The sequence below is a fragment of the Lissotriton helveticus genome, chromosome 4_2 (assembly GCF_964261635.1).
Source record: "Lissotriton helveticus chromosome 4_2, aLisHel1.1, whole genome shotgun sequence".
Classification (NCBI taxonomy): domain Eukaryota; kingdom Metazoa; phylum Chordata; class Amphibia; order Caudata; family Salamandridae; genus Lissotriton; species Lissotriton helveticus.
Window position 1 is genome coordinate 42,863,408 of NC_136064.1, and position 13,865 is coordinate 42,877,272.

Below are 13,865 nucleotides of genomic sequence, written 5' to 3' on the forward strand. Positions count from 1 at the left end.
TTTCCCTTTGGGAATTCCCAGAAATCGCAAATTATTACGTCTCTGACGATTTTCGTTTTCTTCAAGCCTCCACTGGATATCAAATAGATGGTTTTCATGAGCTTCCGCTTGACCTTTAGAGCCTGCTATATCCATTTCCACAGAGGTAGTTCTCGTCTCCAAATTTGACATTCGATCGCTTACGGTATTACATGTTTTAGCGATTTTCCCTACTGCCCCCTGTAGTTTGCGAGCTGCGATCTGCGTCCGTCTACTTTCCTGTCAGGCTTTCTGCACGATGTGCTACAACACATTGAAAAATAGATTCCAATGTAGGGGGTATTGCGAGTTGGTCGTCGCCAGGAGTCTCATTAGTGAGTCCAAGCAAGTGTCCTCCCAAAGAGCAATCCTACCTCAGATCCCTATGCTTCAGTTTGTCTTTTCTGACCACACTTATAAGGGCCTTCCTAGCTGTAGCAATTGAATCTTTGCCACTAGTACCGGGTGCGCTATCCGTCTCGCTCAGTTCTGAGTTGGAGTCAATCCCCGACTCTTCATCTGACCAGGAGGCATCTGAGAGTGAAAAAAAATCATTAGTCTCTGAGTCTATTTCCCTTTCACTTCTGTTATGCGGAGTCCTTTGATTTCTTAAATTTTCCCCAGGATTTTGATTAGTAGTAGTTTTGGAGGGATTCCGCTCTTGTAACCCTGCGAAGATAGCAGATAATCGAAAGAGGATGCATCGCGGAACACGTAACTACATTGAACACAGTCCTTAGGGGCGATACCGCTGGTGTGTGAGTAGTGTGCGACCCCACCCCCAATTGTAATGTTAAAGCTCCCTCGAGCAGTTGGCTGACGAGCCTGGGATCCCGCACCTGCGCGCCTGAGTGGTACTAAACCTGGCAGATATTTGGCAGCCACCGGCAACCCCAGAACACGGCCTATCCCTGCTGATGAGTGGTGATACCCCTAAACACGTGTCCTGGGATGGCAAAGATAGCGAAGATAAGAGATAATCGAAAGAAGATGCATCGCGGAACACGTAATTACATTGACCACAGTCCTCAGGGGCGATACCGCTGGTGTGTGAGTAGTGTGCGACCCCACCCCCAATTGTAATGTTAAAGCTCCCTCGAGCAGTTGGCTGACGAGCCTGGGACCCCGCACCTGCACGCCTGAGTGGTACTAAACCTGGAAGATATTTGATAGCCACCAGCAACCCCAGAGCACGGCCTATCCCTGCTGACGAGGGGTGATACCCCGAAACACCTGTCCAGCGATGGCGAAGATAGTGAAGATAGCAGATAATTGATAGAAGATGCATCGTGGAACACGTAACTACATTGACCACAGTCCTTAGGGGCAATACTGCTGGTGTGTGAGTAGTGTGCGACCCCACCCCCAATTGTAATGTTAAAGCTCCCTCGAGCAGTTGGCTGACGAGCCTGGGACCCCGCACCTGCACGCCTGAATGGTACTAAACCTGGCAGATATTTGGCAGCCACCGGCAACCCCAGAACACGGCCTATCCCTGCTGACGAGGGGTGATACCCCTAAACACGTGTCCAGGGATGGCGAAGATAGCGAAGATAGCAGATAATCGAAAGAAGATGCATCGCAGAACACGTAACTACATTGACCATAGTCCTTAGGGACGATGAAATGAAATGAAATGAAATGAAAAGATAATTTATATAGTGCGATGGCTACCCTGAGGCGCCCCAGCGCTGCAAAGGTTTGGGCTGAGGCAGAGTTGCTGGAGCTTATACCGGTTGGTTAAAAAGCCAGGTTTTAAGGAGCTTTCGGAATGTCAGTAATTTGGGCTCTGATCTAATTGCGAGGGGGAGCGTGTTCCAGATCTTGGCCAGGTTGTAGGAGAGTGAGCGGCCTCCACACCCTGCTTTCTTGATTCGAGGCACTGTGGTGAGGTAGGAGGCCCCAGATCTAAGATGTCTATTGGGGTGGTAGGCGTTTACAAGGGGACGGGTAATGGAGGGACCTGTTCCCCAATAGGACCGGTGGGCGATGCACATGGCCTTGAATTCAATTCCAGATTTTACCGGGATCCAGTGGAGATCTTTCAGTCTGGCTTTGGCTGAGACTCATCGGGGGATCTCGAGAAGGGTCCTGGCGGCATAAGTTTTGAATAATTTGGAGTACGTTTAGCGTGGACTGTGGAGCCCCGAGATATGGGGCATTCCCACAGTCCAGGCGTGATAGGATAAGCCCTTGCACCATGATCCGTCTTGAGTGAAAAGGGAGGAGGGGAAGAATCTTGCGTAGTAGCCTCAAGAGCCAAAAGCAGATGGCAGATAGCTTGGTTGCCTGGTGATTGAAATTAAGTGCTCTATCCAGCCATATGCTGAGGCTTTTGATTTGTTCTTTGGGTAAGGGTGGACAACCTAGGCAGAGGGGCCAGATTGAATCAATAGGTTTGTCAATGGTATTTCCCAGGAGCATAATCTCTGTTTTCTCCCTGTTTAGTTTTAGGCAGGAAGCATCCATGCGGCGACTGCTTCCAGACATTTGTGTAAGCTATGGTGAGAATTGAATGGGGGGTCCAGTGCTACCACTAGCTGTGTGTCATCCGCATAGGTGATAATTTTCACTCCAAAAGGGCGGACAACCTCAGCTAGTGGACTTAAGTAAACATTAAAAAGGGTTGGGCTCAAGGAAGAGCCCTGGGGCACCCCACAATTCAGGGGTTTGCTGGGGGAGGTGTATTCTTTCTCGAATACCTGGAACGAGCGTTCTGTGAGAAATGATCTCAACCAGGTGATTGCCGTTCCTGAGATGCCTATCCTGCTAAGACGGTGGAGAAGGATGTTGTGGTTTACAGTGTCGAAAGCGGCACTAAGGTCGAGGAGAACGATGGCCGTCGACCCACCGCTGTCCAAGATCCTTCTTGCCTCCTCTGTCACTGCAACCAAGGCCGTTTCTATCCCATGGAGGGGCAGAAAACCCGTCTGTGAGGGGTCAAGTATGGAGTGTGATTCTAGAAAATTTGTCACGACTGAGTTGACATGCTTTTCTAGCAGTTTGCTGAGCCAGGGTAACAGGGAGATGGGTCTGTAGTTGGAGGGGTTGTTTTGATCCAGGCTCGGTTTCTTTAAAAGGACCCTAACCATGGCTTGTTTCCATGGGGGCGGGACGGTGCCAACGTGGAGGGAGGTGTTGAGCAAATCCAGAATAGTAGGCGAGATCTGACTAGTGACCGGAGTGAGAACTCGCGGAGGGGCCTGGTCATTGGGTGAGCCTGATTTGACCTGCTGCATAATACTTTCTAAGTGACTGAGGTACAAGGGCGGGAAGTGTGCAAGTGTGGCGGAGAATGGTGGCACGGGGTCTAGGTCTGCAGAGCAGCTGGTCAGAAGGGTGGGTTGCACGAAGGAAGAATTGATCATTTCTATTTTGCGATAAAAGAATTCCGCTAGCTCATCGCAGTGAGCCTGAGTGTTGCGGTGCTCCTTTGGTGTCTGGCAGTTGAAGGAGGGATTTAGCTATTTGATACATCTCCTTAGGCTTTGAGGCTGCCATATCAATTTTTTCCTCGAAGTACTTTGCCTGTGCTAGTTTAATACTAGTTTTATAACTTTTGATTGCTGCCCTGTAGGCTGTTTTTCCAGTGGGCAAATAGTCGAGGCGCCATTTCCTCTCGATTTTTTTACAGTTCCGTTTGGCGTCTCGGAGGTTGGCAGTGTACCACGGGGCGGTTGCGTTCCCTCGTTTGGGGTTGGTACTTTTAAGTGGGAGCACCAGATCGAAAGATTTGGTGATCCAGATGTTATAATTCTCGCTGCCGTCTGTAGGATTGGAGGTTTTGGTAGGTTTGGTCGAATCAAGGCTCTCCAGCCATTGTGGCTGGGGGAGCTTGGACCAGTTCCGGGATTTTTAGACTATCGTGAGTCTTGGTGAATGGTGTTTAGGGGGGTCCACGTGAAAGGGATGAGAAAGTGGTCTGTCCAGGGGAGGGGAGAGGGTTTTCCAACTTGCAGGTTAGGGCAATTGATGAATATAGGGTCCAGAAGGTGGCCTTTTGATGGGTGGGCCCAGGGACCAGTTGCTCTAGTTCGAGGGCATCTAGGCTGGCGGATAATTCTCTGGCATTCGAGTCATTGGGGACATCAAGATGGGTGTTAAGATCTCCCAGGAGAGTGAAGTTTGCAGGTCTTAAGGCAAGGTTTGCAACAGTTGGCGCGAGGTTAGTATACCGCTGGTGTGTGAGTAGTGTGCGACCCCACCCCCAATTGTAATGTTAAAGCTCCCTCGAGCAGTTGGCTGACGAGCCTGGGACCCCGCACCTGCGCGCCTGAGTGGTACTAAACCTGGCAGATATTTGGCAGCCACTGGCAACCCCAGAACACGGCCTATCCCTGCTGACGAGGGGTGATACCCCGAAACACATGTCCAGGGATGGCGAAGATAACGAAGATAGCAGATAATCGAAAGAAGATGCATCGCGGAAACCGTAACTACATTGACCACAGTCCTTAGGGGCGATACCGCTGGTGTGTGAGTAGTGTGCGACCCCACCCTCAATTGTAATGTAACCCTGCTAACACATCTTGCCCCTTATTGATATCTTTTTTCTTTGTTCCAATGTTCTGCCCCTTCATAGTTCACGCAACTTGCTCATGCGGGTGATTACTTTGAGCTAATTCCAGCCCACCTAATTGCCCTAGCCCGGCTGACCTTGCATCCGCACTGCTATTATTACGAACTACAACCGTCGAGGGCCCTTCCTTAGATGCTGCCACAGCTGCATCCTGAACTGGGTCTTTTCCCCCCTTCACTCTGCGTCGTATGTATTAGCGGAGTTTGTCCTGAAGAGGGAATCTCCTGAGAGCCAGGCTCCGCCGCTACAGGCGGCCCTGTAATTTGCCCCCCAGGTATCTCTACCTTCGCGGGGCCCCCCGGCACTCCTAAGCCAATCAGAGACTTAACGTTCTGTGTAGAGCACTAACCGCTTGCCTGGTCCGGAATCTCGACTTGGGGTTCTGTGTCCTGCATGGTGGAGCTGCTTCCAGCTCCTCTGAGCATCTCCAATACCAAAGCGCCGGTCCGCTGTGTCTGTGGGAGAGACTGCACATCTTCCCTTCCCGTCCAGATGATTCTCTGTCTGGACTCCTCGCCGCCATCCAGCCAGTCCTGTGTAGGGAGCTGCCTCTGCCTCCGTCGTGACTGACTTTGGAGATGCCTTCGTGTTGGGCGCCCCCTCTCCCTCTCGTGCCCGGTTTCTGCCCCATCACAGGCAATAAACTGTCCACTGTGTGGCGCCCGGTAGTGAGGACGAGCACTTCTTGAAGCCACTTGTAGCCGATTATCACTCACTCTGCTTGCTCCACCAAGGCTGCAACCCAAGGTAAGATCTCCACGGGTTCCAAAGATCTTATAAGCTGTTGGGAGTTCTGCATATTCACTTCGTCATCCTGTGATTAAGTGAAAAACTCCGCCACCTTTCGGAGCCACCTACGGCCGACTCACAAGGCCGCCATCTTGCTTCAAAGCACACAATTATTCCTGGATTCACTTACTATCATTGAGAAGTTTTAGCCTTGTCATTTCTCTGTTTCAAGTCTGCAGTTTCAGGTCTGAATCCTGGTTGAGATGCAGATAGCAGTGAGTTTTCATTTAAAAATCACGTTGTACACCTACCGATTTGTCTATTGCCTTCCTTACCAGAGCTAGATTAGTTACTAGTCTGTAATTGTCAAAGCTTCAAGAAAGGATGGTTTTTTGTAGAATTGGTGTGACCTTACTAATCTTCAGTTCACTTGGATATGTTCCTTGTTTTAACAAGACCTTAATTACCTTAAGTCAGTACAGTGTAAGATTGCATACATTAACTTGTATTACTTTTGCTGGTATTGCATACTCAAAGTAGTAAGTTGGATGCATTTGTTTTTGTATTATTATTATTATTATTAGTATGAGCTCATCCAGCTGTAATTCTGTGGAGGATTCCTACATTTTTAGGGTTTGCAGTTTGTGTTTTATCGTGTTGAGATGATTTGTGTTGAAGTTCCTTTTGATGTCTGCAACCTTATCAGAAAAGAAACACTAGGAATTGATTGGATTTCTCTGATGTGATTCTATCATTCTTCAGAGCTACGGTGTTCTGTGGATTAACTAAAATATAGTTTTTGCTGCACTCTGTGGGTTATTTGCCCCTATATTAATGATGATTTAGCATGTTGTATGTCTTGTTTGCTTGATTTTCTCACTTTTCTTTAACCTTGTCTTGTTCATGGGTGATTCATCAGCTTGTCAGTTCTTCTCTAGAGATCTGAGTGTTCTCCTGTGTTTGAAAAGGACTTCATTGAACTATGGTATGCTAGGTATTTCTTTGTGATATTCATATTGTGCAACAGCACTGGAAAACTGTTCTGTTATTTTAGAATTGTATTTTAACATGGTCTCAGTATTAACACTGTGTTAAAACATATCTAGTTTCAAAATCACTAAATTATTCCTAGACTCTATTGTCAAACTCCTTTGCATTTGTGATCCAATTTGTTTTTTCTATGTTGAGAGGTTCTTGCAACTCTAACTCTACAAAGGGATTAAATAAGAATTGGAAAGTGGTAGACTAATTGACCTTGTTCGGGGGTAGACATCTAATACTTTCTGTAGAGGCCACAATTAGCTCTAGGATTCTTCCTTTGATGCATGTGTCGGGTACAAAGATAGTTGATTATTGTTGTGTAAGTAAGTTGTCTATTTCCCCCTACATATTTGACTTGGCATTTATTCAGTCAATATTGAATAATTCTCTCATATATATTGTTACCGGATAGCATTTGGTTATTTAATATATATTTTAACCGATGCTCCACAAAAACACGAGTGCTTTGGAGGCATGTAAATTATATATATGTGAAAGATGTATGAAGTGTTAGCTGAAATGGCCAATTTCAAGCTTTCGAAAGAGAAATCTTTATGGTGCTACAGCAGTTTCAACAAAAGTTAAAGGAAGTATGCTATACGTTGCACATATTGAGTAGTTATGATTGTGTAGACAGTAATTGAAAGACATGGCGACTGTTCAGGAAAAGTGAATAACATATGTCCCTACTCGAACATTTGGTAATTACTGAGGGCAGTCATATTCAGACACTAAAATAGAATAACTGTGAAAGTTTGTGAATTTGTTACGTCTAGTGCATCATGCAGACTGGCCCAATATGCCTCGAAGTGTTTTTTTTAATTTTCACTTTTTCACTAATTCTACTTAGGATCCTCATATAAAAATGCTAGAATCACTATTACATCTATTATGTAGTAAGTTCAGACTAATTGTCATGAATCTTTATAAAACCAGATGCTTGTGATATTACATGAATCAGTCGTGATTACTTTTCAAAATTGCTTTATCAAATATTAGTATGCTTTTTCTAGTCTTAGGTTAAAGTTTCTATTACTAAACTGTCAGTGGATTCTAAATAATTAGTAAGCTGGACTATAAGTCCAATAATAAATGTTTTTGTATAAAGTTCCAGATGTCAATGAGCATTTGTGAATACCTTTCTATGGTTCGTTTGTAAAATATCAATAGTAGTAGAAGACACTTCTGATGTCTTAAGAAAGCTGGCCCTGAAACTAACCCATAAGTGATCATGGTCACTCGCAAATCTTTGCAGGATTGATGTGATTCTTATCCATTTCAAGACTTGGATGAAATAAATATGTAATCAATCAATGGAGCTGTTTTAGTGTTTTAGTGTTCTACAAGTTGATCCAACTGGCCTGTCTTCTATCAAAGACATTCAAAGTTGATAATGAATGAGGCTAAGTCAGATATTCAAATACCTCAGAGCTTTTAGACATTCTGTGACTGAATTTTGAATACATATGAGGGACAGTCTAAACATCACTAGATAGTTCATAGTACGAAAAAGACTCCATGTCTTTCTTCTAATATGAGTGAATAAAGCCCACGATCATTAACAAAATGTTAAATAATATCAGCGTTCTTTGTCTAAGTTGCATTCAATTGGTCTACTACACATTCAATTGGTCTAATACAGTAGAATTCTGGTATGAATTAATGCAAATAAGATGCTATAATTCTGTTAACAAATTGACATACAGGAAACTGTATGCTTAACCCGAGCTTAAGGTCCTATAGAAGGTCAAGTTCTGCTTTCACTCGTACCTTTGACAAGTAAATTTGCTTGAATTTCTCAGTGAAAAACTTCCTCTTATAGGTACATCGTAACACACAAACATAGATGTCTTTCGATGTTAACTTTCTTTCAAAGGTAGACCAACGAAGGAACATCCACAAACCCACCGCTTACTGTCAATTTGTAAATGGAAATTTTAAACAACGCTGGTAATGCAGCATTTGCAAATACACTTCTGCACATAAACTGCACCAATAATAATTCTGTGAATCAAGATTCAAAATTATTTCTATGCGTAAGTTAAGCTTATTTATGAGCAATGCGTGATACATTGGACACTTATGAAATTCAGTGCACTCTTCGCCAGCACCTATTATGGAGTAACAAACAGATAATCAAAAATACCCATACTAGAGGCATTAAAGGGTCCTCACTAAAAAGTTTCTATGGTGAAATTTACAATTATTTAAAGGCTTTTGAAGTGTATTTGAATGTGTCAATTTCACGAAAAGAATTTTCAACTGGGAATATAAGTATAAAATTGGTAATACCTCAGTTACATCTGTCAAAAATCACAACATTATTCTTGGAAGGCTTCTCTTCTCTCTGCCACCAGTGTTTAGAAATCTACAGAAGTAAACACCAAGCGAGGAGTGGAAAGTGGACATTACAAGACATTGTTTTCCTTGTAGATTTGTTAGATCACAAACTATCATAAACTAAATCAACCGCTTCCCAGCCAGTAAATTGTCAGAATGTTACTCCAAGACAAGTATGAAGTAATTAACTTTCTAGGATAGGAAGGGGAACAGAGTACTCTGAGATTTTCTAGGGGTCTAGGTAAGGCCTTTCTCGACTACAAAAAAAAGTTTTCCCCACTGAGAGAAAAAAAAAATGTGTTTTGCACATTAGGCAGCATTTCCCACTCTGCAGAATTGTACTCTGCATACAATTCTGCACAGGGGGAACAGGCAGCCGTAAGGAAATGTAATGACTGATGCAACATTACTCCTGGAAATCTGTGCCTGAAATGACTTTCCAGACACATCATTACACATATTTTGTAAATTGCAAAATATGCAATAGTACCTTCAGCTGGAGTCAAATGACTACGCCCCGACTTTTCCAATTTGTCATGGGAAGTGAACCCAATGTGTATAATCTTTAAGCTGGAACCTAGCAGATTTAGCTGGAGTTGGAAATTAGGCAACTCGCCCCTTTCCCACCTGCCTGGAGAATGAAGAATAATTTTCTGTATTTTCTCTCTTCTCGAGCATTAGCACCTGGCAACACATTGAGGTCCTGCCTAGGTGAGTGGTAAACTAAACTAAGTGATACTGCCAGAGTTATAGCTCCCAATTGTTTCTGACAAAGTGATTTCAACCCATATTTACCTTCATGAGAAGTTATTCTCTTACCAGCAGATGTGTGACTTTCTGTAGTGTCTGTAGTCTGTGCACATTCTGTTTTGCCAGCTGTTTTGGTGGTAATGATCATTATTTTTGGAACCTCAGTACTATGGCTTGTGTGTCTGCCACTTTTATCTGATAAAAGAATATAAACGTTTGGTGTGTGTTAAATCTTTCAACAATGATTGAAGTTTTGCGACATGTGATACATCAGTGTTAGAGATGCCAGTCTATTGATACAAACAAGATACATCTCACAAAGCTGATGTTTATCTCTCAGTATCACAATATAATGCACCCCACAAAAGGTTGCAAATCCCCTCATTAAGTTCAGTGATTAAATTACATTAAACCCGCTAGTATCCTCTGGATAAAGTACCATCTATTGATACAAAGTAAAATTGTAAAATACTATTAAAAGAAATTGGAGCTGATCTTCGAGGTTCTAAAAAGCAGATATTAGTTCTAAAGTTGCATAAGCTGATGTGCATGCAAAGACACAGGCTAATCGATATGTCTTACAAAGTGGCCTGAAAAGCACTTAGGGGCTCATTCATGAGTAAGTGATGCAGCGCAGAGCATGAGCTGCACTGCATGAAAGGGTAGGAATGCGCTGTATTTAAAAGAATATGATGCATTCCTGTCCTTTGCCGTGTGCTGGTGCCTTATTGGCAGCCTATCGCGAATGCAGGCGCCCTTGAATCATGGTGCAAGGGTGCCTGTGTTGCATGCAGGATTGTTTTTGTGCAGGAAGGGATACCTTCCTACACAGAAACAATCCTGGGAGGCATATTCCTCTTTCTATGTGTGCTGCAGAAAGCAGCGCACATAGAAGGGGAAGAAACAAGGTGAAATTGAGATAGTTCTCCTTGTTGAACCAGCCCAGGGAAGGTGGTAGATTTTGGCACGTTTCCAGGTTTGCAAGTTCCTGTAAATCTGGGGTTATGTCAAAATCCACTGAAGTTGTGTGGGAACACCCACACAAAACCCATGGAACACCTATCCAAGGCAGAGTAACTCAAAGCAGTGATTTGCTCTGCGTTGTGTTACTCCAGATTTTTGAAGCCACTCAGAGCCACGCAAAGTGGCTTTAAAAAATCTGACTTAGAAGTTTACCTCATGCTGCATTGTCGTTCTGGTGGAATTCCTTGGAAATTTGGGTTCAGTGAAATTTAAATAATGCTAGCATAATTCACATACATTTGTAGAATTTGGCATTACACTTGTGACATAAAATCCCCAAAAAGGATGCCCTTATACAAATGGTGCCATTCAGGGTCAACATTTACCATGAAAGCACAAGAGAAACAGAAGGGAGAAGGTGTTTGCTGTGCTTTTGAATACATGTGTCCTGACTTCAAAATTCCAGCGGTTCATACTAAGATATTCTGTGAAATGAGGGAGTTGCATTTTGTACAATTATACGTGATTTTGCCATAATTTTATGTAATTGTGCAAAAGCACATTACGCATATTTTGTAAACCCCTATTACTAATCCAAAATTCCAAAATGAACTAGTTCTCTTAGAAAGCCTTATGGTCTAAGAATTTGACAATGTTCTTTGTCCTTTTGTAAAGGAGAGCATTTTAGAACTTTCTTAAAGGAGACTGTTGCAGGGCATTTTATTGTAAGTGGGGGTGAAGCTTATGGGCAATGAGTGGACTTCTTTGTATCAACATCCAGTGAGATTGGATTCGCATTCCTCAGTTGGTGCAATAGCAAAGTTTCAATTTACCAGGTTTGCACAATTTGCTAAAAGTATTCAATAGATTAGTGGGTCAATGAAAGGGTAATACTATTTGAGAGATAGCGGTTTGAGTCCTGTTTAGCTCCCTTAGGAATGGTATATTCATCTTCAACCAAAACCTGCTCATTACTATCACCATAAGAGAACTACCTTAGTCGACACTATAAACGTTTTCAAACCAAATTTTCACACCGACCTATGCCTTTTTTGACCCTGACAGAAGAGTGAAAAGTGGGTGTGAAAACCTCTGGGGATGGTCATGAATGCTGAAGGTCTCCCAAATGTTATAAGTGGCTTTGTGTGGGGTAAATATCTTCACTCCCTGAGAATGTGAATTAGGATCTAAAATTAGACAAATAAATGCTACTTTTTGCATCCCCCCTTATGTGAGCATAGGTTTGTGAATCAGGTCCTCAAGCCTGGCAAACAAAGCAATCCCTGGCTTGGCCATTGCTAAACATGTATCTGCAAAAAAATATCAAATCCTTAAAGCACTAAGATAGTACATGAATAAAAATTGTACCTTTTGTTGATGAAGGAGCACTGGTGGAGTGATGTTCACCCTCTCTTGTACTTTGAGAGTTCTCTGTAGTGGTCATTCGTTCTGTGCTACCTATTCCTATCTGTGGATTGGTTGTTGTTGAAACAGCAGCATCTGGATATAAAAGAGGGCTCAATCATGAATCACAATATTTTTTAATGAAAGCTGTAAATACTATGATGGATTGTCCTTGGGTGATGTTGTCAAATTGCAAAAGGTCAGAACGGTACAGCATGTCTTGTAGGCAGTCTTGGTAAATATGACCACACTTCTGACACCAGTCAGTAACAACATGACTTACTTCCTTCCTTCTGAATGTGAGGCCATGAAGTCAATGCATGGTGCACCATTAAAAACCGATTGACCTCGCCAGCATTTGCGGCTCACTCAAATGGAGGATTCCAGATCGCCATCCTTCCTGCGACCTGTGTGGATGCCCAGTATTCAGCACATGTACCCATACTGTAAAATCTTTACATACTTTGGAAACCACTCAGGACACCAGGTTCCATGAACACGTTGGTGATATGAAGTTCGACCTCATAGTGCCATCAGGATATGATATAGCTGACCTATGATACTAACTGAGAGAGACATGATCTAATCTTGGAGTCTTGGATGCCTGGTGTCCACTTCAAAGTACAACCATTAGAGCTACAACCACAATAAAAAAAATAACATTCAATCTTGGCTGACAGTCATGAATCCTGGGGGCTTTTCATCCATCCTCAGCCAGTGCATCCAATTGAGTAACTTTCTTGTTTTCTCTGGCATCTCATTTAAGGACCCTGTTATCACAAGCCTGATACCAGCTGACACTCCTCTGGGAGCTAAATCTACTGCCTCCCAGAAACCTTTGCTACTATGAACAAACGTTTTGCATTTCCACATTGATGGAGACAATGAGATGCTGAGTCGTTTACCAGAATCCACCTTCGCCCCTTTAAAGCAGCCTTTAAGGACATAGTCCCTTGGACTATGTCCTTAAAGGCTAGCAGATCTGGAGTGGCTATCAGACAAGCAAGCATTGAGCTGTGTAGTTCACAAGGACTTTCATGCTATTAAACCTGACTTCCTTGCCAACAACTAAGACTACATCTTCCTCTTAAAAAAAGGTATTACTGTTCCTGAAAACTCTGCAGCCCTGCAAATGCTAAGGAGTTCTGGTGACACACCTTGATAATTCGTTGTAATCTACAATCAATAGCGCATGCCATCAAGAATGACCTCAAAATACCCACACATATCTGTATCCCTCCTTGTTGTGCATCTTATGATACATTGTAAGACTTCAGAAGGTTGGGCAATCCTCTTTAACATTGTTTTAAATGCAGAAGGGAGATAGAGCTTTATGTTTTTGGACCCAGATTATGGAATGGTGTCCAATTTGCCCATCACTCAATTTTCCTCCCCACTTTATTTGAAATGCTCTACTCAAGCATATGTTTATGCAGCGTCTAATCCTCCTTCTTTCTTGGCCATGTTATCTACAAAAATAGCATTGTCTACAGATTATTTAGCTTCAGCAACACTCTGTATGAATGTAGACATACACTGATTCTCTATTTTGTTTTAGAAGTCAATGTGTAGTCCTCACATGTACTCATATATCCTGAATTAGGCTGTAGGTGGCAACTGCCCATTTGATAGAGCTTTTATCTCTGCCAAGGCATGAGCGAGGAATCTGCCATACACAGGGCATCATTAGGATGGTGGGCGGACAAAGTCCGCCCACCATCCTGACGGAAAACGGGATCGCCCGCCATATGTGCGGCGGTCCCATGGAGGAGATTAGGAAGCGCCTGCCACACTGGCAGGCGCATCATGCATTTTTAACATTGCGGCGGGCGGTTCTTTCAGCAGCACCCGCTGCAACGGTAAAAATGCATGTTGTGCATTTACATGCACAAAGTGGCAGGCACCGTGTGGTGCCTGCTGCATTGTGCATGCAAATGCAGCGGGGTACCATAGGTACCCCCCATGTGCACCCCCCCACCTTCTTGGAGGACCGCATTGGGCCCCCAATTGGGAATTCCTCATGCTCTTTGCCTGCATACGA

General features: G+C 43.5%; 1 protein-coding gene across 3 annotated transcripts in view; it reads right to left on the minus strand.

Annotated features, from left to right (window-relative positions):
- Positions 1–13,865, minus strand: part of LOC144752190 (V-set and immunoglobulin domain-containing protein 4-like) — a 122,922-nt gene that overhangs the window by 28,579 nt on the left and 80,478 nt on the right. For 2 of the 3 annotated variants that reach the window (XR_013594040.1, XM_078640134.1), the window contains exons 4-5: positions 11,789–11,920; positions 9,527–9,652 (exon numbers count right to left, since the gene is read on the minus strand). Coding sequence is in view for 1 of the 3 variants with exons in the window: in XM_078640134.1 (XP_078496260.1) it covers positions 9,527–9,652; positions 11,789–11,920 (258 nt within the window). In the remaining 2 variants the exon portion in view is untranslated. The remainder of the gene's footprint in view (positions 1–9,526; positions 9,653–11,788; positions 11,921–13,865) is intronic. The other variant, XR_013594041.1, reaches the window with a different exon arrangement.